Genomic DNA, 26,861 nt, shown 5'->3' on the forward strand with positions numbered 1-26,861 from the left:
GGACAAAAATGACCAATGACTCTCTCAGGGAACTCTTCCTTAGTTGCAAAGTTACGCAAGGGTCTTTGAAGCAAAAGTAGCTCTCTGGGTGAAAAAGGTTGAAGACCCCTGAACTAGCAATAGTATTTGTGAATGTGATTATAAAAAAAACTTACTTTGATATTGGGTTCACACTAGCTTCTACAATGGTTAGGACCTTGCAGTTTTTAATGTTCTCTGGAAACTCCTGTATACCTGAAAAATAACTTCTGTTAAAGCCAAAAAGGTGATGTGGGCATTCCATTACTTACATTAATACACCATGGAAAGAGCTTTCATAACGACTGAATAGATTATTAAAAGTGAAGGTATCAAAGAGGCAACACATTTTTTCTCTGTGGTTATTAGTGTGAGTGGTGTAGATTCAGCTGAGCTTCAGTCTAGCCCAAGGGCAACTGTGGCGTGAATAAAAAAATCCCTTCCCTTGTGTGAAGTGTTTTCGGTGACTTGTGCCATGCAAAAAGCGCTTTACAAATAAGATTCCCTTCCTAAGGTTTTTCTAGTGTCTGCAGAGCCACAGCCAGTATTTAGGGTGCTCTCGATGCAAGCAATGGCATAAGTCAAGACGCAGCAAAACAAATGACTCCTGCTAGATAGTCGGCCCGGGACGAGCAGTCAGCAGTAAAAACTTGAGTTCATGTCACAAATTCAGGTTAGGAACAGGAATATGGTTACGGTTAGGTAAAAGATTAGGATTATTTACATTTTCAGGTTAACCAATTCATAAATCTATCCAAAATCCCAGCAGACTGTCCCACCTGAGAAGGCACTAACCAAAACAGATGCAGCTCACATCTGTATCGTTACTCACACTGAGTAATAAAAAATAAATCTTTCACTGCAAGTAAAAGCTTCATGTGACATCTAAAGGAGAAGCAGTTTGTGTTCTGTGTACTTTATGAATACTCTGAGGCCTTTTTATAACAGGATTGTGTGGTATTGGATTGGTGAAATGACTGGTACTGGCCATTATACTCATATACCGGTATCATCCCTACAACTGTGTCTGACCAGATCTTTGCTTATTTCAAGTCATTTTTGTGTCCACAACACTCGCTGCAAAGAGCTTAGTGAGAAAGGTTAAGCTCCTGCTAATGTCAACATGGTAGACCTTCTTTAAGATAACACAACTCATCCTTCAACGTTTGTTTATTTTACATGGTTTCTGCACTGATTCAAGCACTGCTTTTGTAACATTTCTGACACGTACACTACAGCCAAAGTAGCCGCAACACCAAGCAATGGAAAAACAATAAAAGATATTCAAAGTTACTCTTTGGGGCAGCGCTTCAGAGTAAAAGTCTCTAGTTTCATAAGCCCTCACAGTGAACGTGTCACGTCACAATTTGTCTAGTTTTGTTTGGACGAAAACCTGCTCGTCTCTGAAGAAAACTTGCAGGTTGAGTCTTGTCTGCTTCTTTTATTTAAAAAAAAAAAGAAATCTGAACTCAGTTATGGCGGAAGATAAGAGCGAAACATTTTATTTGATCGATTTTATGTAATTGTCACACATATCAAATATAAAACAGCAGGTTGAGTTCCCCTAGTTATAAAATCGTTTTATATAGCACCTGAACTTTCAACCTCAGCTCAGTTTACACAAAGAGATGCGGCATGAAAACTGCAGGTGTTTTTCTTACTGTTTTTGCTGACGTCGAGCTCCCTGAGATTGACGAGATTTGCTATTCCAGCTGGCAGCACTGTTAGGTCATTATCTGGCAGGCTCAGTCGATGGAGTAGCTGGCAGTTAAACAGTTGCTGTACAGAGAAGAGACCAAGAGGATGAATGGAGAGAAATTTGGTAGGGTTTGTAAGAATGTAAATATTAAATTATAATTTTTCAGAAATATATAAAAAGAAATAAGACGCTTACTTTGGGAAGCTCCTCAATCTGGTTGGCATCGAGGTACAGTTCCTGCAGGGTCTTTTCAAAGCTAAAAATCTCCTTAGGAACAGTCTCCAGGCTGCAGTGAGAGTAGTCCAGCGATGTTATCGTCTCCTCCTCACCCCGCAAGCAGCGGCACGGCACAAGCCGCACAAACAGGCTCCGCTTGGACATACTCAGGCTCTGCAAACATCAGGATAAGGAAAAGGTAAGTCAACTTTTAGTTATGAGGGAAAGTCAGTATGAGACACAACATGCCATATATACTGTATGTTACAGCTCTGGTGAGATCACTGTGAACACATCGTTTTGTTAAAACATTTGTAACTGCAATTTTACAATTGGAAGAATTGGAAGAAATGTCACTTGTACGTGTCAAGGAAATACAAAGGAAAGACTGAGGTGAAGAGTCTGGCCATGTGGTGCACACAGAACAATTTCTCTCTACATCTGGAGAAGACAAAAGAGATTGTTGTGGACTTTCGAAGAGCGCGGGTCCAGCATGCTCCTCTAACAATCAACGGTGCTGCAGTGGAGAGGGTGACCAGCACTAAGTTCCTGGGTGTGCACATCACAGAGAAGCTCTCCTGGACCATGCACACTAGATCACTGGTCAAGAAAAGTAATCAGCGTCTCTACTTTCTCCGCAAGTTGAGAAGAGCCAGACTCCCAGCCTCCGTTATGTCCAACTTCTACAGAGGGACTATAGAGAGCATCCTGACCAGCTCCATCACTGTGTGGCACATGAAGGAGCCTCCAGCGCATCGTGAGAGCAGCGGAGAAGATCTGCAGAGCCCCTCTGCCCTCCATTAAGGAGATGTACTCCACCTGTCTCACCCGCAAAGCCGTCAAAATTGCCAGGGACCCTTTGCACCCATCACAGTCTCTTCAAGGTAATGCCTTCAGGGACGAGACTGCGGAATCTACGGGTCAGTTCCAGTCGACTGAAGAACAGTTTCATACACAAGGCTATTGGGAAGATGAACTCCCTGCCCTCCCTTCCACCCCTCTTCCCTCATCCCATGAGAGAAATATAATTTCAAATCATTCACATGGTTTGACAAAAAACATCTTTTTTATTTGAATTTAATTTTACTTTTAATAAGTTCAATTAATATGTTATGACAATATCCTCACACAAAACTGATATCCCCCTCTGGCCAAACCCTCCTCAAAATCCTTTTTGTGTGGTAAAAAATTTAGAAGACAGAAAAAATGAATCAAGTCACCCATGTCAGCAAAAAATATCAAAGCCCTATCCCCACTGAAGTATGGTGCAGGGGAATCATGGTGTGAGGCTGTTTTGTTGCCCCAGGGCCTGGACAACGTGATATCATCAATGGAAAAATGAATTCACAAGTTTATCAAGATATTTTGCAGAAAAACCTGAGACATTCACAACAGCGTGGAATAAGTAAGTGAACCCCTGTATTAACTAGCTGGCTGACTCTTCTTTTGCAGCAATAACTGCTTTTCTGTAGTTGCAGATTAGACGTTCACAACGATCAGGATGAATCTTGGACAATTCCTCTTTACAAAAGATTCAGGCGGTGAACTCACTTATTCCTCCCTGTCCTGTGAATGTTTACATACATAAAAATATGATAAAATGTAAAAGTTTGGGTGCTATTAGTTTAAGCAGACACTGTTTGCTCATTCTTATGAAGATCAGACCACATTTAATGACCAATTTAGGCAGAAATGTGGGATATTCCAAAGCATTCATTTCCGTCTCACTGTATGTGCAAATTCATGCATATGTAATTTGGAGAATTTTTGATTCCACACATCTCGAGATCATTCTCACCAGGTTTTGCTCATTCAGATAAATGCTCTGGGAGGAGATAGAAAAAGCACAAGGCAGTGATTTTAGTACTAAGTAACTCATGCCTCTAGAGGCCATGAGCGCCACTGCAGGTGTTGGAGAATGTTGTGGTTTTTTTACTCATTGTCAATGAGAGTAAATACTACGCTGAAAGAAAAGAAAGGGAGAGGAGGATATTGTACATTCAATTACACAATTGAGATAATTTTTTTCACTCAAACTGTAAATACTGTTTAAGTGGCGCTAGCCCACAGTTAGCTTTGCTCATTAGCCTGTAAATTTGATTGAGGATATTTGCCTAAAAGTAAAATAAAAGAAACTGTACTTGTTTTGTAGACGAGCTCTGGTGGACGGCCCTTTAGTGCCTTTGAGGCCCCTTGAGATCCGCTGTCCTAAACTATTAAAATGGGCTTTTTCAAGCTGTTGCAAGCTTAAATTTACATGAGAGGCTGAAGCGGTTTTATCATAATTTACATCACACTGTGTTGCTTTGTGGAATGTGATAGTCAATAGAAGCATGTAGAGAATGTGGCTTTGCCTCCCTTTTGGTTTTTAAACAGTTCAAGAGTTCATGCGGTCCATAATTACTTAGTGCTTCCATCACAGACCTTTGATCCAACTGGCCTTGACCTCATGACAGTGTCATCACAACAGGGCATGGTAGTGAGCACATGTTTGGAGAAGTTTCTCTCTGATATCTCTGAGCCTTTGATAGATGAGCCTTTAATATTGTTTATTGTTACTTGTGCAGTTATAACACAGTTGTTAATGTGACTTGCTGATGATGAGCACATTATGTTATCAAAAGAGCTTTTTGAAGAGGGACTGAACAGACAAAAAGATTTTCCATATGCATAACATCTGCACAATGAGAGGGTGTAAACTTCCCACTCACTTTTAGTCAGTAGTCACTTCCATGAACCATATAAACTTCAGCAAATTTAAACAAATGAAGTGTTGACAGTGGCCATACATGTGGCTGAATCCTGTATGCGGAAAGCTCTGCAGAATGACAGCATCGCCTGGTGCCTACCAAACAGGCTTATATCAACTGACCTAGATGTCACTGCAGTGATTGCTGTCCAGCTTTAGTCCATCAAGAGCCACTCATTTCTGAAGCAAGACATGCTAAGCTCTTGTCTGAGATTTTCTCAGTCTAAACTATTCACAACACAGTGACCCACAACTGCAGAAGACTTTTGAAACACTTGGAAATGAGACAAATGCTATCTTTATTTGCAGACATTTCAAGCTGTGTGGGCTTGTGTGAACTGCAGACATGTGACTCCCGCCTGGCAGTGCTCCTCGTAGTCTCCGTGTGCAGCAGTGAATGAAACAGGCCGTCCTCGCAGCCAGAGCCAGGAAAGTGCTTTGCTGCACCAGCCCTGCAACCGGAGTGCCCCTTGTTCCCCTGACATACAAACAACAGCAGTGACACTGGCCTCCTATCACACACTGCTCTCTTTTAAAAAGCCAGTGCTGAAAAGAATCATATACATATTGCCTAGACACAACTGTCTGCTTCATTAAGAGCTCCTCTGTGATTGCTAAATATACCAGTCATTTGATCAGTTTATGTTAGAGGATGAAATATAAAATAAAAAAAATCACCTGGTCGTACAATGGTTTCATTTAATATTATATCCCAGTGACCAACTCAACTCACAATGACGTTCTGATGAATATACTCAGGGTTCTCAAAAATGCTCATCCAGGAACACTCTTGCATGTCTGAACCATCTAAGTTTGATCTAGATAGACAATTAGTAATGAGTCAGATAAGCTCAGCTATCAACAAAGGATGCACTGGTGAACAGCATCATATGGATCACGTAAAGACTTAAGCACAAGAAAGCAGATTGTGTTATTTATAGCAAATAGTACATGCCTGCTTGATATGGCCGAATGTGATTAGTAAGGGTTAGTCCGTGCGCTCTCAAAGACGCTTTTCATCCAGATAGAGGTGTACGGTTACTAGCCTGGTGAGACCAGAATGATACCCCTCTGTATTTTTTTTAGACAGAGGAATATCGGTCTGGGACCCACCCGTGTTGTTCACGAGCAGCGCCACTCACGGGACAGGGAAGTCCCACAATAACAATCTACAGGCGGCGCACAAGAGAGAGAGCTTTTTTTTCTTGTCGGCGGTAAATGACCAAAAATACATAGATAGTGAGTTTTGTGATTCATAATCCTGTGCGAATATTAAAGCAAAACTGCTGATAACTCCACACCTACGGCAGACGCCCACCCTTCACTGATTGGTTTACTCCGCTTCCTGTTTGCTTGTGTACGTACAGATGTGGAAATGAAGTTGATGCTACGGTGAGTTACAGGACGACTGGATCAGAGGTCACAGGCAACAACCACAACAATCAGGCCTTTCAGACCGATTTACGAAAGAGCATTAAAAAATACTAGATAAAACATCTATCAGGACACATTATTGTGTGTGCAAAGGTTAAACTTCCTCAACTTTGAAAATTGTATACAATTTTGTAATTAATGTTTAAATGTTTGCACAACCTGATATTCTCATGGGGCTCACTGTCCCACTTCTATCTGTGGGTTCCATCACACAAGGAGCTGCTGATGGAAATGTGAAAGTGCCTCCCCTTGGGTAATGTTGTGGTACTTGTTGACTGACACTTGTCCCTCTCAAATAAATAAAACAATTAAAATGTTATAGATTATTCAATTTTCCTAAATCAGGCAGCAGAAACAAGTGCTACAAACGAAGCAACAGGAACAGATGTCTAGGATTACAGCTGAATGAGAGAAAACAAGTAGGTATCTGTAACAGGCAGCAACTTCGTAAAACCTGAAGGTCCAGTTTCGATCTGGTTTTGGTTCTCACCAGTGATTTTGGGTCTCAGTGGTCTTGCGTGACTATAGATAACAAAACAATGATTGTTTTCTTTGAATACCCAGCGAAATGAGGGTGAGTAATCTGATCTGTGACAAAGACAAAGTGCCTTTGACAGAACCACACTTGCAGCCTAAAGCATTACGGTACATTCAATGCACTGGGCTCAAAATAACAGCCAAAAGAGTATTTCAACATCCGCATTCCACCAGTCTTATCATGAGTTATGCAACGTCAGTTGTTCCAGCTCTGACTGACTTGAAGACAAAGATGAGAATTCACTGTTCAATTTAAGTCATGCATTGTCATGTTTGCTGAACATGTGGATGTGCTCTGATCACATCCCATAACAAGCAAACACTGAGAGATGGATTGGTCTCCCTAAACATTAGGCGTTTGGTCCGAGGGTGGGGCTAAAACAACCTATTCATAAAACCAACCCAAACCTAATCTTTGTTTTGTTTCTGCTTAAGAAAAGGAAGAGCATGTGTTCAAACAGATTTTACACTTTATCTAACAAACTCACAAACCCAAATACAATAAAAGACCGCTGCATAGAATGGTTTAGTGCTTCAATGGAAGTGTTCCTCTACTTCTCCAGTACTAAGCTTGATACCTAAAGTCAACCCTTTGTAAATGTCCATACCTTAACAGTTTGATAAGTTAAGTACCATAACCAGCAAAAACAAACATCACCAGGGAACACTACAACATTCATGGTCATTTCTCGCAAAACTACACAGACTTGGGCAAAATGGTCAGTATTTAGGGAGTCTCATGGACGGACTGTGTTGCACCACTAGCTATATCTGAAACAAGCACAACTTAAGTGATTGTCCATCAGCACATGTAAATTGGTGTGGCCTCATGTCTGACAGGTTTGTCCTCAATAATACAATATTTTGTGTATCTTAGACATGCTTGATATCTTCAGGAAAAATAATCAGGCCACAAACAAAATCATGTCCACTAATACCTCCATTCTGCACAATTACACGAGCTGCTATTTTGATTTACATATCGTTTACTATTTGTTCAAACTACAATATGGATTATTATTCCAACTTCAGGTTCAGAATGTTTTGATTTTTTTAATTGTTGAGGATTAACATAGAGCAGTTTTGAAAGAAAGACAGGCACATGCACTGCTCTAAACCAGTGTGCTGGGTCAAAAACACAGTAGAGTAAAAAAGAAAAAAACGATAAACCCGCACAACTGTGATGCTCACCTTGGCCCTTTGTCAGACTATCACAATATCAGAAGAAATGTGATGAAGAGCCAAGGCCTGAAGCGTCACTGCCGGTGAGAGCAATACAAAATTGGTGACCATCACAGTTGCGCGGATCCACAGGTTTTTTCGACGAATAAAGAGCACACGTCGCTGTGTTGTAAGTAAAAAAGAAAAAGCCACATCCTGGCTACAAGAAGACAGACAGCGTTTCTGTTGTGGGCTGTAGTAGCAACAATATTGTGACATCACACATCAGGCCGGTGTCCCACATTTTGTGTAAAGCAGATAAAAATTTGCGCTTTGCACTAAGCTTTCACATATTGACTATTTAGTTGATCATGCACAATATTAACAACCACAACTTCATGCATCAGGCTGATTTTTTCATAAATTACTACTTACTACTAATACTTTTATGAGGTATCTTTTCTTTAACTTTTGACTTTGATAATGATGAACAAGACTATCTATAAGCTTTCCTCGCCGTACAACTCATGTTCTGTATGAACTAGGGATGCTCAGATTCTATCATTTTGGTATCAGTAGCCCATCAGATCTGATCCACCAAAAGGCGTAGTGTGTCTGCAGCTGCTCTGGTCTGTGGGTTTACCCCAGCGGTGCTAAAATGCTACACTAAGCAACCACCGCTAACAGCAGCATGCATTTTGTGAAGAAACACTACATGACTGAATTTAGCATGATTACAAAACACCTGAGGGTTCGAAACGAGTGAGAATCGTGAAAGCGGCCACAGTGTGGCTGATGCTGCTCGATCATAGAAAAAAATATAATCACGATTATTTAGTAATTTGCCTTTGAAAAAAATATTTATTTTATTTAGTTATTTAATAAAAAATAAAACATGCAAAATACTTTCTTTGGATGATAAAAAAAAAGGCCAAATTATAATTAATATGCTCATGTTTCTAAACTATTTCTCTATGAGAGATCCCTGTCACACCTACACAAGCAAACCGAGCCGTGCGGCCGGATGACATCACACAGCGTCGTTTATGTCGGACCAAAGCATTTGTCAGCAGCACGTGAAATGCGAAAGGAACAGAAACAATCATCCCAGCAGCATGAAATAATACGAGTTTGCTTTGAGCTCCGTTGAGATTTGCTCCTGAAGAACAGTTTTAGACTCTTCTGCACAAAACCAGCCCCTGGGCAAAGGATACAGTGGCTTCCAAACAGCTGTTCTCCTTGCAGCAAAAGGTGACGTGTCTTTATCTCAAGAGAAACGTATAAAATTATTATAATAGTATTATTATTTCCATGACAAATACAACAGTTCATTTTGATTAATTGCACAGCCCAATGCTGCTGTATTATAAAACAGCAGTCTTCTCTTCCTGCTTGATTTCTCTCATTGGAGAAAAAAATGACCTCAGATCAGCAAAGATATGCCACTGTGTCTGAGCATGTGTCCAGACTGGTCAACAATGTCAGGAGATCGCTGTCGGCCCAACGCGATTCAATGGCGCAGGTATGAGATTTCCCCAGCTTGTTTGTAGATCTCTCAAATGGAAAAAAAGGTGACACGAAGAAGCGGGAAACGCATTTCCAGTGGATTTAATAAGGAACGTTGGTGGACAGACATCAGTCAGAGGAGAAAAGTATTGTCCGAACACAGTGAGTGATGCTAAAATCTTTATGCGGTTGAAATGTGGTTGGAAAAAGTGGTTTGTGTGAACTGTTGGTTTTATAATGTTGTGCTGTGTGGCGTGGTCTGTGTGGGGCTCGCTGTGGCCATTACTTTGTTGTTAGTGCCGCTGTTATGATGGAGAAACATGACCATTCCACTCCACGTTATTGGCCACTGCTTTCTGTGTGTTCACTTAGGGTAAAAGCCCCCACGCTTCTCCTGTGCGTCCAAAATTGGCTTTAAAATAGAAACATGTTTGAAAACCTGCGACTGGGTCTACAGTAGTCACGTCTTTCTGCCGCCAACATTACAGGATTCGAACATGAGTCGAAATGTGAACCCCTCACACAACGAGACACAATTCTCAGCGACCATTTTCAACAAGTCAAGGCTCGGAAAGATTCATTGCGACCGAAATTACAGCAAAATCATTGCTTGGTTTTAACCTTGGAGTATAACTCTGGCAGAATCGAATCTAACAGCAGTGATGAAAGTCCTTTCTTGAACGTGTGTTTAGGCATAAAGTAAACAATGTGCTCCTCGTGTCTCCTACAGTCCTTAAACATGATATGAAAAGGCCTTTAGAAGCATAGGCCTGTAGAGCTCAAACAAATAGCTGCTTTGCCGCTTTTTGTGAAAGTGCTCGATCAATCGTTTGAAGGAGAAGAAGAAGAAGAGCTTTATACGTGACCAATATTACCCAACATTACTTTCTAATCTAAATTTAAAGCTAATATAGAAACTTCTTACATGTTTATAGAAAGTCATACGCCTGAAGTAGACTGCTAATTTGGTAGTCTAGTATATAGCATCGGATCTGTATCGGCCAGCATCAGTGTAGAAAGATCAGAGTATAAACAGTTAGATGTCCACAACATGTCAAGCAGTTATTTTGATGTCATGGCTGCAGAATGATAGCTGGGGGGAAAATACGTAGCGGAGAATATTGTTACAATGCAAGACTAACCCTACACAGAACTGTCTGTTGAGACAGGAGTTGTGTCTTAACTCTGCTATTGTGGCTCTTCTACTATTTGCGTCACAAGACATGCTTTCCTAATGCTACAGACAAAATGCCTTTGTGCTTCATGAGACCTGGCCACACGCTTTTAAATGTCAATTTTCAGTCGACAGATTTAAGTGAGAAAATAAGAGTATTTAAATTGTGAACGGGAGACAGCATATCAAGAATTAAGGCAGAGTCTGGGGGGGTTTTAACAAGACTTCCAAAACTTTGTAGCTCCAAATACTAATTACAGCAGCAAAAGCGCACATGACATGTCATTTAACGTGAGCCCAAATTAGCGAAAGCAAGGCACTTGTTTGTCTTTGAGGGAAATGTACAAACATTTCAGTTTAATGATCAAATCAGTGCATTTACCAAGCGTGTGAGCAAACTATACACCTCGTCGTTTTGGACTCAACAGGCAGGGTTCCTTACTCCCTTTACAGTGAGGGATAGATCCATCTTCTTATCTAAACAACTGTGGAGCATGTGGGTAAATGCCAGATTCAAAAAGCTACGGTTGCTTCTTAAAGACGACTTAGTTGTAACAGTGTGTGGACTTGTTTGGAATAAACATACTCCATAATCAGTGTTGGGGGTAACGTACTACAAAAGTAACGAGTTACAAAAATATATTACTTTTAAGGAATATAACATATTACTCACACAAAATACGGAAATATATTATTACATTTTAAAGTAACTCGAGTTACAAGTGAATTTAAATGTATGAACAAAAAATAACAAACTCCCCCCAAATAAAATGCGTGTAGTTAATGTCCTCAGAACAAAACACAAGAGAAGGGGGGAAAGTGAAGGAAAAGGAAATCTGTGATCAGAGGCATTATGATTATTTTCAGATTATATTTTTCCAAAAGTAACTCAAAGTAGTGTAACACAGCTACTTTTTTGAAACAGTAATATGTAATACAAACATATTACATTTTTAGAGCTGCAATCACTAATGTAGAATATATTACATTTTTTAAGTAGCTTGCCCAACACTGGCCATAATCTGTACTGTATATATAACACTGTATAAAGCCCCCAGAAAGCTCATTGTTTTGCATAAAGACAATTCTCCACACTTGGACTGAGAAACACTTGGTCAATAAGCTTCGCAGCCGAAGAGGAGCAAAACCAGGTAGTTAAGAGAATAACATTGTCCCACAGCCATCACAGAGCACAAAGAGGCCACAGTGAACACCACATGGAGAAGAACAGTGGGAGGAGAGACATTTTGACTTATTCATCCGAGCTCCCAATCAGCTGCGAACACACGAGCTCATTAGTTTCTGCCCCACTTCCCCTCTGCTGCCTTTATCCTCGTCTCACCAACAAATTGGGGATACAGATTCTCAGCGCACATAACCCAGATGCACACTGAAGATACACACTGAAGAACAGCGTATTCTCACATCTACGCCGCTGACAAATGGGGGAGGGCGCACGAGTGGATTTAGTGCTGACAGATTTAGGGCACTCCAGGGAATCAAAAGTGATAATGGTTCAACACTTACTTATTAAAACAACATTTTTTAGCTTTTTGCTATGTGAATCAGTTCATAACAATCCAATGTTATCATCCTATGGGTTTTTGGAGGGAACAATTGGGAGACTTGGAACCAATATTTCACCTACTTATAGTTTTATTTAGATTTGAAAGTCAATGCTTTGTGCAAGACAGTCGTGGTCCAGAGCGGAGTATAGTATTCGGCTGAAAAATGGTCAGGAAACCTAAACTAACTAGATGAGTCGATTAGGCACAGTATTTGAGCCCAGTCATTATTTGCTCCGGCATCATTCTGTCTGTATTGTGTGTCAGAGTCAAGTAAGTGAGCACACACGAAAGTGGAGCGCAAACAGTCCGCTTCTGAAACAACACGCAGCCGAGTGCATGTGAAACTACAAGTGAGGGGAATGAACGCAACATCTGACAGACAGACTGGTAACTCTGGCGTCACAGGAACTAACAAACGGGAGATAATGACACATGAGCTTTCATGCACACAAAGCCCAATATGCAAAAACCGTCGTATACTTAGAGCAAGAGAATACCAGGCTACAGCTTCAGGCACGTTAGAAATGAAAAACTATTATGCTACACCCAACCTATCGTCTAATTTGACATTTGAGGCGAGTGCTGTGCTTTATTGTATGGGTTAATTTATGTTTTTTAGGCTATTGGGTTTATCGGACAGCACAGGGTGAATGGAAGGGGGTGAAGAACAGGAAGAGCTGTCAGAGCTGGGACTCAAACCCAGACGTTAAACACACATTGGCCCACAGGAAAAGAACAGTAAGTAAAGAACAGTAAATGCAGAATGTCGAGCTGCAGGAGCACACACACCTACACACACACACACACACTTTGTTAATGGTGTATCACTACTTGTACAATTCTGAATGAGACTTGGAGCAGGCAGAGACAGACACGGTGCCAACAGTAAAAGCAAAACCAAGGAGAAACTCCATCAAAGACTGTTGCCAAATCCCACACTGCCTCGATGCCTGGTGCACACAGTGATGAGATGGTATCAAGAGGTCACATTCACGTGTCTGGAAACAAACTGCAGTGCTACTATTACGAATACAAAACTTTTACACTATAAAAAAGCACAAAAAATGATTACTCATACACCGTGAAAAAGACTATTAGCACTAGAGTTAGACACATTTCTGTTTGTAGAGTGTGTGTTTTACAAATGGTTTAAACAGCAGCAGCAGTAGTTCAAACACTGTAAATGCTTGTTGATAGAACTGCTGAAACTGAAGAGACTCAACTCTATGTCTCTGATGCTGCCAGACTGGAACGGATGTGACATACACCAGAACTCAACAAGGCCTGCTCCTTGGTAACACCACAAACACAACACCCATGCTGAGAGAAGTGATATCAGAAACATACTTGCGTTAATGGGCAAGAGAACTGGGAGCTTTTGAACTCAAACCCTGTCTTATACGCAACAAGATAAGCCTTTGTTGTAAATGATCACACAAGGAAATGGCCACATTCAACCGAAGCGACTGGAAACAAGCGACCGCACACCACTGTGAGAAAGTTGTATTTGAAAACAAGGCCTTTAAATGTGTTGTGTAGCAGAATAATACAAGGAAAGGGGGATAAGTAATAAAACAATGGACATTTCAGTTCCTTCTCAAGCTTAAAGGACAGTTATGCTAACAGGTGCAGTGGCCTACTACTACTACTACTACTACTACTACTACTACTACTACTACTACTACTACTGGCTGGGCAATATATCGATAGTAAAGATATGTCGATATATTTTTAAATGAGATATGGAATTACACCATATCGCCCATATATATCGGGATATTTCAAATTCAGATAAGCTATTAAGTTAACATAAAGAAACAGGTAATCTCAAGCCGATTTTTGAAAATGTGTATCTTAAACTAAGCACTTGTTTTGTTATGTCTTTATATATAAATGCTGCCCTCAGAAAAAGATTGACCTATTTTATTGTATAGGCTATTTTATCCAAGATGTTTAAAGATGTTTGTTACACAGTGTTTAGGTCTACATTTTATAGTGAGTTTTCAATAAAACTACTCGTATTTGGCTTTGACTTTCATTTCCTTTCACAGCTCTCACTTTGCTGGGAAAAAAATCGTGATATATATCGTATATCGATAATCAACCTAAATATATCGGGATATGACTTTCGGTCCATATCGCCCAGCCCTACTACTACTACTGATAATAATAATAATAAATCCGATTACTATTATTATTTCCACAGTTGTATTTGAGTTATTAAAATGATCAAGTCTACAGCTTTTACAGATTTACTCTAAAGAACTTACAGAAACTCTAGATTAAATTGAAATTAAAACAGTCAAAATGGAAAAATAATCTTACAGGCATCGGCTCAGTACGATGCACCACCGTGTTCAAAGGTGTTAAAGGTGTAGCTTCAACACAAACAACTGTGCAGGCTTACTGTAATGCAAAGATAAATGAGTATTTATGAAAAATAATGTTTCTTTAACCTCATAATTGTATCATAATCATAGCTCGCATAAACAACAACAACGTTACGAAAGTAAGTTAACTGACAATCTGACTACGTTTTACGGTTACTACAAACATGTTGTGGTATTCTCTTTTTTTAATTTGAAATAAACTTTATTTACATTAATTAATTGCCCAAATACATGGCCTTTTCTTCTATGCGCTTTAATGCTAACATTAGCATCCTCCTCCTCCTCCAAGGGGCCTCACATTCACAAACTTGTGAAAACAAAGACTTACCAAATCACTTGTCGAGTAGATAAATCATAAAATGAGATCCACGTTGTTTGCGAAAAGGTAATATCCGGAGATGTTATCGGTGATGTTTTCCGAGGGGAGCGGACAACCCCTGAAGTGTCTTTGGGTTGTGCTACTGTTAGCAGCTAAAACTGCCCCACTTACAGAGCGGCTCCAAACTGGCCCATTACGCACATTCTCCTGGGCTCGCGCTCCTCAACTGGATAAAGCTGTTAGTCTGAGGCTATTTCCACACCGAGACGTCTCCAAAACAGTGCTTGCGGGGGGAGAAACGTATTTGGAGCTAAAATGTCCCCAAAATTGTAAGTCTTCATAAGGTAAAACATTTAAAATAAAAAATGTCCACGACATTCAAGGAAATACAAAAAGACTAAACGCCTTCGACCTCCTCCTCAGCAGCGAAGAGCTTTTCTTGCAGTTATGCCGCACCCAGAAGTATACTGTCATTATTTAAAATCTCTTGATGGCGAATAAATCCGTATCGGAGTTGAACAAAGCTACATTGATGCTCAGTCTGTCACCGATGTACGGTAGTGGTCGTCCTAGGCTTCTTCGTCGTCCTCTGTGGCAGCACTGGGCTGTCCAACATTCACTGCGCTCACGAGAGGCCGCCACAGCTCCACACTTTGTCTGTAAATCACATGTCTCTGTAGTGACTGGACCATAACGGTGTGTATTCACAATAAAACTAAACTAAATGTAATATAATTGAGGACACACAACTGAATGTGTTATTTAGCAACGTATTGGCTGCATAATGGAGCCTAATATCTCTGAGGCGTGTCAGTCTTTTGAACAGTTTTAAACTATATTACAAAATTAAATATTTAAAAAATAAAAATAAAAAAATATTTCATCTTTAAGACAAATGTATCTTTTACTTTTTCTTCACTTTTGCTTTCAGTCATGTACATCTCACATTTATCAAACGACAGCGCCCCCTGGCGCAAATATGAGAAAATGCAAATGTTGACCTCATTCCTGTAGAGGCGCTGTTTGTCCATGAGTCGAGTCTACCAAAAACACACGTCCATGAGTCACGATGACCATACTATATGATGATAACCTTTGCATGGAACCAGCAGTAAACAAAGCTACAAGTATTATTGTTTTTTGTTGTTGTGTAGTTATGTAAAATATTTGGGATAGGCCCAAAACATAAAGCATGATCTTCCTACAAAACAGAAAATTGCGGCGACACAGATTAAATCTTATTCGTAAGGCTTTTTTTTGGTAGTATATAAAAAACATAGTAACACTGTTTTAGGACATGTGCAATGCATTATATGCCAGTGTTCATATTTCTGGAGATGGCACAAGTCCTTTGCAATGGAAGAATGCATCTTGACGTGGAACACGTCCAAGAAATGTTTTTAACATGTCCATCCCATCCGCAGAGCCACCAGCCTCCAAGATTATCCGTCTGTACTCTCTTCCAATCTGTGAAATAGGACAGAAGATTTGTTTGTTATGCAGATAAAATGCAACAAAGAAAAATATACTGCGTACCTTTGAATTCATGATGCCTTCCTCCTTAAAACGACTGAAGTATAAATCCATGGAGTAGACCTCACTCCACAAGTAGCTGTAATACTGAGCATCATACCCTCCAGCCAAGTGGCTAAAACTGGCTGTCATGTTGGTTCCTATATAGATCATAGGGAGTTATTTATCAGTACTTTTTGCAATGAACAAAAATGGTAAATTTATATAGCGACTTTCTAACAGTTTTAGGCACTCAAAGCACTTTATATCAAGGACCCACTCTCATTCATACACAGCGTACACTAGTGTATGAATGACAGTGGTCCTCAGGTCCAAAAGGATTTTAATGACCTGGTGTAGCCGGCACACCAAGAATCTCCTGGCAGTACTTTCCAAAGACATCCGCTGTTTTTGCAGTGGTACTGGTGTGGAGGCACTGATCCACCTTACTCAAAACCACCTGACGTAGATTCATCAGACCTGGAGAAAGACATACAACATTTTTCTATACTGTATATTCAGTCATGAAAAATATGAAAAATAAAATAACATTTGGTAACTGACCAGTGTTTGCTACTCTAGAAGAAATAAGTTTGTCCAATAAGTTATCTGGGATCGAGCTTCCATCTTTGTAATGACGAGACATTCTTCTTAAAGGCTCCTTCTCCCACACCCAGTTCTCAAGCATCTGAGAAGGTACCTCCACAAAGTCCATCTCAACTTGACTTCCACTAAATTCTGCGAATGTGGCCTATGTCAATAAAAACCTTCTGTTACAATAACTCTCTTTAACAGAATTGTGGCTTTTACACATATAATGACAGATGAAAGTGTTTAACAACAGGAATATTTTACCTTTGAACAGAGCTCATGCATAACATGTCCAAACTCATGGAAGTATGTCTCCACTTCATGATGCTGAAGAAGAGAGGGCCAGCCTCTTCTTGGTTTTGTAAAGTTAGCAACCATTGCTGCCACAGGAATTTGTCGTTTGCCATCGAACCCTCTGCAGCCAGGCCTCAGGCCAAAACAGGCTGCATGTCCATACTTTCCTTCCCTGGTATAAGACATGTCATAATTTATTAGAATCTAAATTAAAGGGATATTTCAGGATTTTTGACATATGTCCTCATTTCCTAATTATCCAGAGTGTTGCTGATTTCTAGAGATTTTTTTTTTTGTACATCATGCAGTTCTTTATGTGGCGCTAGGCTAGTGCAAGGCTAGCACATTTCTATGGTATCAGCTAGCCTGCATTAAAAACAGTCTGACCCGCTCCACAGAGCACCTGAGGCAAATCACTTATAACGCCAGACTAACCATATAAATGTCTATGTCCATAGAAGAATTTTTGGAATATAACTGACCTTGCATCACATGAATGATCGCATTTTGAGGGACTATTTTCTCGCAGATCACTCCACCGCCGTGTAGCTTATACAACCACGAAGCTGATGCTGCTCAAATATAAGTTATTTTAAATACAAAATGGTTCAAATGATTCTATGGACACAGACATGTATATGGTTAGTCTGGTGTTATAAGTGATTTGCCTCAGGTGCTCTGTGGAGCGGGTCAGACAGTTTTTAATGCAGGCTAGCTGATACCTTAGAAATGCGCAAGCCTTGCACAATCCTAGCGCCACGAAACTCTTCAAATATAAGAACTGCATGAATTACACACAAAAAAATCTCTAGAAATCAGCAACACTCTGGATAACTAGGAAATGAGGCCCTATGTCAAAAATCCTGCAATATCCCTTTAAGTATAGGACTTAGATTATACTCTGTACCTTGGATGCAAGTCCAAGTAAAACTGACCAATATCCTCCCCAGTTTCTGTGTCATGCGCTGAAAAGAGCTTGACATTTTCATGCCAAACCTCAGCCTGTTGAACCTCAGTGAATGTGAGGCCCAGAAGCTCTTGGTAAATACCAAACAGTCCTTCTGTCACCACTTCCAACGGGAAATATTCAATTAGTTTGTCCTTGTTCACGGCAAATTTGAACTGTTCCACTTGATTCATGTAATAGGGCAAGTCCCAAGCGTTGATTTGTCCATCGTAACTGTAGCCCTTCATTAAACATTCTCTCTTCTTTAATGCAAGAATGTATTTTCTCTCTTTGTTACCAATAGGCTTCACAACTTCATAGAATGCATCTGTAATAAAAACAGTAAATTAAAAAAGGTTTTAATCTGGGAAAAGATCAATCGTCAATAAATACCAGTTATTAGTCAACAACATTGTGCACACAACACACCAAAGCACAACAGTAAAAATGCCATCATGTCATTTCTTCGAAGAGATCACAGAACTGTAAGTCTTACCACTAAACATGACAGACATAATATATGAAAGCACTTGTGTGAGAATGTGTGCGTGTGCCATGTGGGTGAACTTTTCATACCGAGGAAGTCAGACACATTGCTCGCATTCTTGGCCATATTCATCTCCAGCACATAGTTTGCATGGCTGCTATATCCCAGCAGGTCTGCAGCCTTTGCTCTGAGTTCAATTAACTGCTCAAGGATTTCTGTATTTACCTGAAAAAGTATCACAGGTGAAGTAGGAACACAGCAATACTTATTTATGTTCATTTATTGGCTGATAATGTCATGTAATAAAGTAAGTAGACCATATCATTCATTTCTGAGCTTGACTGAGAGATGTAGATAACACCAAAAGTTACCTCCTTACACCTGCTATGGAAAGCGGTCTCCATCTTCCGACGTGTCTCAGGGATGTGACATCTCTTCATCAGAGGATAGTAATGAGGATATTCCAGCGTCACTATATAGCGCCCATTAACCGTTTTCTCCAGCCCATTGATATATGTTTCAGCAAGGCCACCTTCAAACATACCAGTAAAAACAGAGTGAAATACTCTTACAGCTTTCAGTCACAAATACATTTTAAATAAACTTACCCAATTCACGCTCAGTAAAAACAAGACATGTATTATCTTCATTCAGATTCTTGTTAAACTCAATTGAAAGTTCACTTATCTTTTTAGAAATTGTTTTAATTTCCTTGAATGGTAAAAACAGCCATTAATAGTTGTTTCAAATCATTTATAGTGACACACAAAGTATTTCTGTAATTATTTTACAATAAAAGAAATCACTAACCTCTTGTGTATCTTTGGTCAGGTGTAATCCACTGCGCTTGCCAAGTGTAACAAGTCTATCCAAAAATCGTTTTTCCTCGTGCCCGAGATTATTTTGTGACTTTGTCTTAGAAAGAGAAAAAAAAGAGAAATCATGGGATCAGTGCCAGTGTTAAATGGGTCAGCCAACCACTCTTATGTGGTGAGATGTAAGGGTGAGGGTTGGCTTCTTTAAATGATGGCAGATTAAATGTTGTCTGCGGGCTGAATATGATCTAATGGGGAGGTCGAATGAGGAGACAAGATGTGTTACTATTAACCATGTTGCCATCTGGAGGACATAAAGATGTCAAAATAATACATCAACAACTAATGAAAAGATATTTCCTTTATGGCCTTACTTGACTCAGAGAAATATGTTTTAGTACTGTATAGTTAGACTGTACCTGCAGGACAATGAGCCTGTTAAAAACATCTTCCCTCATATTTATCTCCACATCAAACTCAGACAATTTCTTGTCAGCTCTTGTGCTCGCTGCCCTGATGTCTTTGGAAGGACACACGTACTGAGGGAAATCAAGGACATGTCGAGAAGCTGCAAAAGGAAATGTATTATAATGAAAAGTGACCACAAACTGTGTCAGATTAATGGTATGGACTTACATGCTAAATCCAATTTAGCCATTGCTAAAGGTTTCAAGATGTTCTCCACACACACATCTTCAATCACAACTGATCCAATGTCATTGTACATGTTACTTATCCTTTCGATTAACTCCTCTGTTCTGATTTGAATCTGTTCAGGTGAAAGGTCCCATCTCAGAGAGCTCAACGTTTGTGTTTGAGAGTAATTTCGGGCAGGTATCACACATTCACTTTGGATGGTCATTTTTGCAAGACGTTTGGAGAATCTGCAAAGAAGAATAAGGACAGTAGTTTGAATAAAGTCTTTTCTTTCTTGATTTGATTAAACTCCTGAACCTAACAGGTGCACCTTAAGCTGTAAATTCTTACACAGTCACAGTGGATTCTTTCCTTGCTAAGCAGTGACCTTTCCCATGACCACTCAGTGTAGTGTTTCATGCAACAGCAGCCAAAACAAATTGAAGAAAAAATAAGCAAGCAGGCCATAACATAAAAACAAGCATTGCAAGTTGGGAGCAAAAAACGCTTTCTAAAGCACAGTGCCACTAAATGCTGATTAACAATCAAATAAACATCAGCACAATTAGAAACAGCTGTTTAACTAATAAAAAGACATGACAAATGAAATAAAATAAAACAAACAATCATGCGTTGACATAGGGCCTACCTGCAAAGTTTATGAAAAACAGCACACACCGCCATGCTCGCACTTCCATGCATTGTTATGTTTTTCCCCGGTCCACCTGCTTACTGTAGATGTCTTCAGCAGTGTGCTCTACCCATAGACGCTTCCTCCTGTGTTGTTTTGTTGCACTTTCCTCTGACCGGTGTGGAAAATTGTTATTTCCGCTGTTGGTGCGCAGGCGCAAAGGATGCTATCACTGAGCCAGGCGAGCGCTCCTCATGACGCGCTAAATGGATAAAGGCAGCTGTTCCAGCGCTCAAAGAGGTGGGTGAGCGGAGGGCACCAGGGACGCCTTTTGCAACGTAATACATGTTACAACATACCGTTTGAGACGTGTCTTGTCCGGCCTTGTGTTCATTCATTCATTTCTATGTGTCAGATATGGGTGTAGGAACATCACCGGGCTGCATCAGAGGTGTTGTCTAAGGATACAAATACTAAACTTGCAGCTTTACGTTTCTGTGGGCACATATTTCCTTCTGCTGATGCCACTGTGTGTGATGTTTTGGTATTACATCACGACTTGTGTACCACTGCAGCCTACGTGTGCCCAGCATACACGCATGGCATCGTCACGTGATCAAATGTTTTCCTCCTCGGATTATTCATTTTATTCATTATTCAATTTCCTCTTTCCGAAAAAATACTTACTAATTGACAATGAAGAAGGAAAGCCTTCATTTCACAGTCTATCACCCCCAACTGACAATGTGATTGTGCAGGTAAAGATGTCTGTGGAAAAGCGTCTGGCTTACTCCATTGTACACTTTTTACGTGATCAAACCAACTCTGGGACATTGAATTCTGACGAGCAAGAAAGCCTTGAAGGTAGGTCGCTCGTGTTTTCAAAATCCTTCAATTTTTGCAATAACCTATTTTAATGACGTGTACTTTTACTACAGTGGCTGTACAGTGCTTAGAGACGACCTTTAAGATCAGCTCTAAAGACTGTCATCTGGCTGTGTCCGAGCCTCTGAGAGAGATCTTTCTAAATGCATTGCTAAAGGTTTGCCATTTACAACTCACAAGGAACTTACAGGATTCAGAGATTCAGATTCAGAGTGTCACTTGTTAAAATAATGTCCTACTTTTCTTTTCTATTCTTTTTTGTGTGTGTCTTTAATTAGATTTTTGTGTCATTCTATTTTCCAAACATGGCTTCATCTTTTGCTACCATTGGCTAATATCATCATCATCATCATTAAACATTTACTGCAGACACAAGGTCCAATGTAAAAGACAAAACAACAACAAACAACACACATTAGAGTTTAGAGCAGACTCCACAGTTCAGACTGGTAGCGTGTGACCAAACTCATAATAATCACAGTATCACAGTTGTTGAGCCGACAAATTCATCTGTATATTAAGTTCCTCAAAATTGTATGAAATGTTTTGATTCCAGCAGAACTAATACATGGCAGGCCCTCTCCCATCGAGGTCTTTCCAGCAGAATTCTTAGACATTGGTTGTATGTCACATTAAGTTTTCGTATGCTCAAACGTTGATAGTTTAGCCACAGAGCGACAGTGGCGCAGAGAGTAGGTCGTCTTGTGACCAGGGGGTTGGGAGTTCGAATCCCGCAGGTGCACACTGTTGTGTCCTTGGGCAAGACACTTCACCCACCTTGCCTCCAGTGTCTGCGCACACTGGTGTATGAATGAGAGTGTGAACGGGTGACTGGTTCCTTGATGTAAAGCGCTTTGAGTGCCAAAAGCAGATAGGAAGGCTCTATATATGTGACCATTTGTCGTATATAACGGTGTAGCTACCATATCCATTAAACCGTATGTTTTTCACCACATCTATGCACACACCAAACACCACACTTTCGAACAAACATGTCAGCCTGCACAACCCAAGAAACATCTTCCATCTAAGTCTCTATGGAGATTCCACATTGTTTTCTTTTTTTATTTCTCAAAAACTATAATTTTGGAAGTTATTTTATCAAGGCAGCAATTCCTTTTAACTTTTTGTATTTCTTAGAATGACAACGTTACGTTACCAGATACTTCACCATCTCCAGAAGACAATGAGAAAGCAGAACAACTCAAAAATGAAGGTATTCCTGCTTGAAAAAGATTGTATGATCATTCCATTTAGTTCCTATGGATTCACATTCACAACACAAAACATGCAATACTGCAAGGCCTATGTGACTTGACACACACATACACACAAACACATACACATACAAATAGATACACACAGACCAACACCAGATTGATCATAATGTACAGTCCCGGTCAAAGTTTAAGACCAGGTTTGGGTTGTTGAGCTGCATAAGCTCTGAGCAGGGCCTCTCGCACCATCGCTGCTGAGTTGAGAATTTCTTAAATGATCCTAAACTCATGAACTCAATGACTATTCCCAAAAGTGCACTCTGTAAATACTGTATATACTGTACATAGTTTTTTTCTCTTTTTTCTAATACATTTGGTGCTTGGCATATAACAGCAGATCATTGCCCTGTAGTTTATTAAGTGCTGGTCCCTTCCTCTAAGACGAACCTATTCCTACCTCGGTCTAGTCCTACCACAAGTTTCACATACACGGAAATTCATACGTGTTACATTATGGAACAGAAAAAGTCAAGTGAAAGACCCCAACAAATTTCACCAGCACTGAGCAAAGAGGATCAGACTGGCTGTCCGTAAAAACACTAGACGATCCTCGACCCAAATGAAGGCCCTTACTGGACTGTTACTGAATGCAGCCCAATAACCATCGAGGCATCTATGTCTCCAGGTCTTCAAAAACAAAAAACGTCTTCATAGGCCTCGTCCCCTAAAAGGTGCATTATGCAACTTTTTATGTGGGAAAAAAAAGTTGATATTTGTGTGTATTTGACCTTGTAGTGGCTGTATGAGTGATCAGCATGGCACCTTTACTTTCTATCACAGTGGTCTATCACCCTCTCACCAGAAAACCTACAAAACAGTTGATCCTGGAGCGTTGTAGAGACCACCGTGATAGAAAGTAAAGGTGCTATACTGCCCACTCATACAGCCACTGGGCCACAAGGCCAAACACACACAAATATCATATTATATATATTTTATTCCACATAAAAAGTTGCATAGTTCACCTTTAAACACCACAGGACTTAAAGTTTGAAGTGATCGACAATAACAGGGAAGTTCATGTTTGGAACTTTGATTTCTGCTTTAAGGAGGTTCACTTTTTTTTGTTTTTTTTTCTGTTTCTTTTCTTTTGAGGTGTTCCTAAACTTTTGATCAGCAGAAAAACAGCGTTTTCAGTGTAATTGTTGTTTTCAATAACAGGTTTAAAAGAAATGCTCTTACTCCCATTTCTTCTTGTTGCCTATTGAAGGTCTACTTGGAACCTTGTTCAGGTTCGACCATGCAAAATGTAAATTCAGCTGGTCTTAAACATTTTAATGGGAACGTATGCATGGGCCTACAGAAATGCATTATGTAGTCTCAAGTTGATATGTTTTTATTTGTATTTGTTTTAGGGAACAACCACATGAAAGAGGAGAACTATCGGTCTGCTGTGGAGTGTTACACAAAGGCCATTGATCTCGATCTGAGGAATGCTGTATACTACTGTAATAGGTACTCACACTTTCAGTGATTTGATTTGTGTAGGGTAGGCTATATACAAGAGCAGCATTTTATCTCAATAAGATATAATTTGACTTAAAAAATAAAAGTTGCATCTGTCCGTTTCCAGGGCAGCTGCTTACAGTAAACTGAGTAAATATACAGAGGCTACTGGTGACTGCGAGAGAGCCATAAAGATTGATCCTACATATAGTAAAGCATATGGCAGGATGGGGTATGTTACTGTATATATTATATTCAGTTAGGAGTATGATATAACCTTGTCTTGACATTTGTAATGCTGTCGGCTTTTTGATTGTCGTCAGCTTGGCATTGACTGCGATGACCAAATATCCAGAGGCAATCTCATATTTTAAAAAAGCTTTGGTGTTGGACCCAGAGAATGATACATATAAATCAAACTTGAAAATTGCTGAACAGAAACACAAAGAAGCATCTAGTCCAGTAAGTGAATTCAATAATCACAAACGTTTGATATGTATTACTGTGGTATTTACCTACACTTTATTTCAGTAATTAAGCATGTTTGTGCCACAGGTAGCTTCTGGGTTGGGCTTTGATATGGCCAGTTTAATTAACAACCCTGCCTTCATCAGCATGGTAAGAAAATGCCTTACAAACATTCCTGCTTTGTTTTGTGTACTGGTAGTTAGGGGTGGGGACGATATTGGCAAAAAAATAAAAGGTAGTTTTTGGGGACTACTGTGAAAATACAATGTAAAGCGTCTTTGAGTGTTCAGAAAAGCGCTCTATAAAACCGATGCCTTATTATTATTTTTATTCAAGCAGCATTTTTGCAAACCATAAGAAACATTTCAAAATTGCATGTAAATGTTACTGTATCATTCATTTAAAAAAATATTAGATTTACAATGTTGGCCCGAAAGTGCTTAAAGTCCACTTAAAGGGGCAGGGAATGGGATACAAAAAATGATAATTACAATAATGTTTGTGATTTATTGTCACTGACGATGTCTTATCAAGGTCAAAGCTTTCAATATTATTTCGTGGATCAGCAGTGCTCAATTTGTAAATTAATAGTTTCAGGAACACTTTTGGTCTGATGTGATGGATTCGGAAAACAGGCCCAAACATTTGCCGGAACACCATTATATCAGACCATCTTTGCCGGATCCTCCGAAATATTTTCCGTATCTTTTACCCTGAAAAACTGAAAATTTGGGGAATGCGTTAAATTAAGCACTGTGGATCAGTGGTTTCCCACCTGGTTGGAGGGTTCCCCTCAGGGACTGCAATGGGGCCCATAGCTTTTTCTGGGTCATGTCATAACAAGTGAATATTTGAGCAAATCAAATTTCATCTAATATCACTAACAGCAGCATAACACAATAAGTTTATTTGTATCTTTTTTGTGATTCATTATCTGTGGGGGCCACAGTTTTTCGGTGCGGCTTAACTACAGCGCGCACAAGGTTAAAACAGTTGGGAACTACTGTTGTAAACATCAGCAAAATGACTAGCGCTGGCTGTGTGTATGCTGCATTTGGAGTCATTATGCAGTCACATACTACAGACTTTTGCTACTAACAGATTTTATGTTGCAGTTATTATATTATATTATATTATAATACATGGCTTGACCCTGAGACATTAGACTGATTTTTGTTTCTGTTCATAGGCTGCCAGTGTGATGCAGAACCAGCAGGTGCAACAGCTGTGAGTGGCCTCTTTGTTTTACTGCGCTAATGACCTAGCTTTTGTGTGGACAGTCATGAGTAACTATAAACAAGTAACTGTGTGCAGTATGTCAGGAATGATGTCCAATGCAGTCGGGCGGTCAGCTGCTGGAGTGGGAGGACTCTCAGACCTCTCCAGCTTGATCGAAGCGTCAGTACATTTTAATTGTCATTATGAGTCACAACTTGCAAATATTTCCCTCGACACTATTTTGGTTTATATCAATCCTGTCAATCATTCTAAGCTTGGTGGTAACAGGTGTATGTGTTTGTATCTTGTCTCTGTCAGAGGGCAGCAGTTTGCACAGCAGATCCAGCAGCAGAACCCAGAGCTGATCGAGCAGCTGAGAAACCACATCCGCAGCCGCTCCTTTAGTGGCAGTGCAGAGGAGCACTCATGATTGATGTATGCACATTCATTGAGATTAATTGAGATTATTCTTTTTCTAAGTTTTTACAATTTTACTATTTCAGCCCACTACCCTTAAGGAACCATATGGCGAGATAACAATCGGTTGACGCATTTGTTATGATCAACTTCATTGCATAAGAAAGAAGAGAGAGAAGCATGAAGTTAAAGGCACTTTATACTGTGTGCATGTGAGAATCAGACCAGAGGATGAAGTTACCCACTCACAACACAATGTATCTAGCAGAATTTGTATAGTCTTTCCATTGTTGAAATTTGTAAAACTAAACTTGTAATGGGTTGTGATACTGAGAGGTATACTTCATCATAATGGGTAGATAATATCTCCACTGTCAATCTAAAACCATCCACTTTTCCATTTGTCTAATGCTAATTCTGCAAACCACTATTTGTTCATAGACTTAAGAAAATGTTATATACTGATC

The 26,861-nt window shown here is 39.8% G+C and overlaps 3 protein-coding genes across 4 annotated transcripts in view; 1 reads left to right on the forward strand and 2 right to left on the reverse strand.

Moving 5' to 3' along the window:
* Positions 1 to 15,395, reverse strand: part of erbin (erbb2 interacting protein) — a 30,616-nt gene extending 15,221 nt beyond the window's left edge. For both annotated transcript variants that reach the window (XM_079581318.1, XM_079581317.1), the window contains exons 1-4: positions 14,781 to 15,395; positions 1,913 to 2,107; positions 1,680 to 1,797; positions 156 to 234 (exon numbers count right to left, since the gene is read on the reverse strand). In XM_079581318.1, the coding sequence (XP_079437444.1) occupies positions 156 to 234; positions 1,680 to 1,797; positions 1,913 to 2,098 (383 nt within the window). In that variant the 5' untranslated portion in view covers positions 2,099 to 2,107; positions 14,781 to 15,395. The remainder of the gene's footprint in view (positions 1 to 155; positions 235 to 1,679; positions 1,798 to 1,912; positions 2,108 to 14,780) is intronic.
* Positions 15,396 to 15,684: 289 nt separating this feature from the next.
* nln (neurolysin (metallopeptidase M3 family)) lies at positions 15,685 to 20,754 on the reverse strand (the record flags this gene model as incomplete). The annotated part of the gene is made up of 13 exons (XM_079581484.1): positions 15,685 to 16,238; positions 16,308 to 16,444; positions 16,635 to 16,763; positions 16,848 to 17,034; positions 17,139 to 17,340; positions 18,076 to 18,442; positions 18,691 to 18,826; positions 18,973 to 19,133; positions 19,210 to 19,312; positions 19,412 to 19,516; positions 19,836 to 19,984; positions 20,053 to 20,300; positions 20,702 to 20,754. 13 exons carry the CDS (start codon positions 20,752 to 20,754, stop codon positions 16,095 to 16,097), a joined length of 2,121 nt encoding a protein of 706 aa, XP_079437610.1. The 3' UTR covers positions 15,685 to 16,094.
* A 108-nt stretch (positions 20,755 to 20,862) lies between these two features.
* On the forward strand, positions 20,863 to 26,783 carry sgtb (small glutamine rich tetratricopeptide repeat co-chaperone beta). Its single transcript, XM_079581757.1, has 12 exons — positions 20,863 to 20,983; positions 21,442 to 21,547; positions 21,622 to 21,725; positions 22,709 to 22,784; positions 24,201 to 24,300; positions 24,419 to 24,523; positions 24,615 to 24,753; positions 24,847 to 24,909; positions 25,949 to 25,986; positions 26,074 to 26,157; positions 26,296 to 26,412; positions 26,481 to 26,783. Exons 2-11 carry the CDS (start codon positions 21,448 to 21,450, stop codon positions 26,405 to 26,407), a joined length of 921 nt encoding a protein of 306 aa, XP_079437883.1. The 5' UTR covers positions 20,863 to 20,983; positions 21,442 to 21,447; the 3' UTR covers positions 26,408 to 26,412; positions 26,481 to 26,783.
* Positions 26,784 to 26,861: the final 78 nt, after the last annotated feature.

This window comes from Gobius niger (assembly GCF_951799975.1).
Source record: "Gobius niger genome assembly, chromosome: 2".
Taxonomy (NCBI): Eukaryota; Metazoa; Chordata; class Actinopteri; order Gobiiformes; family Gobiidae; genus Gobius; species Gobius niger.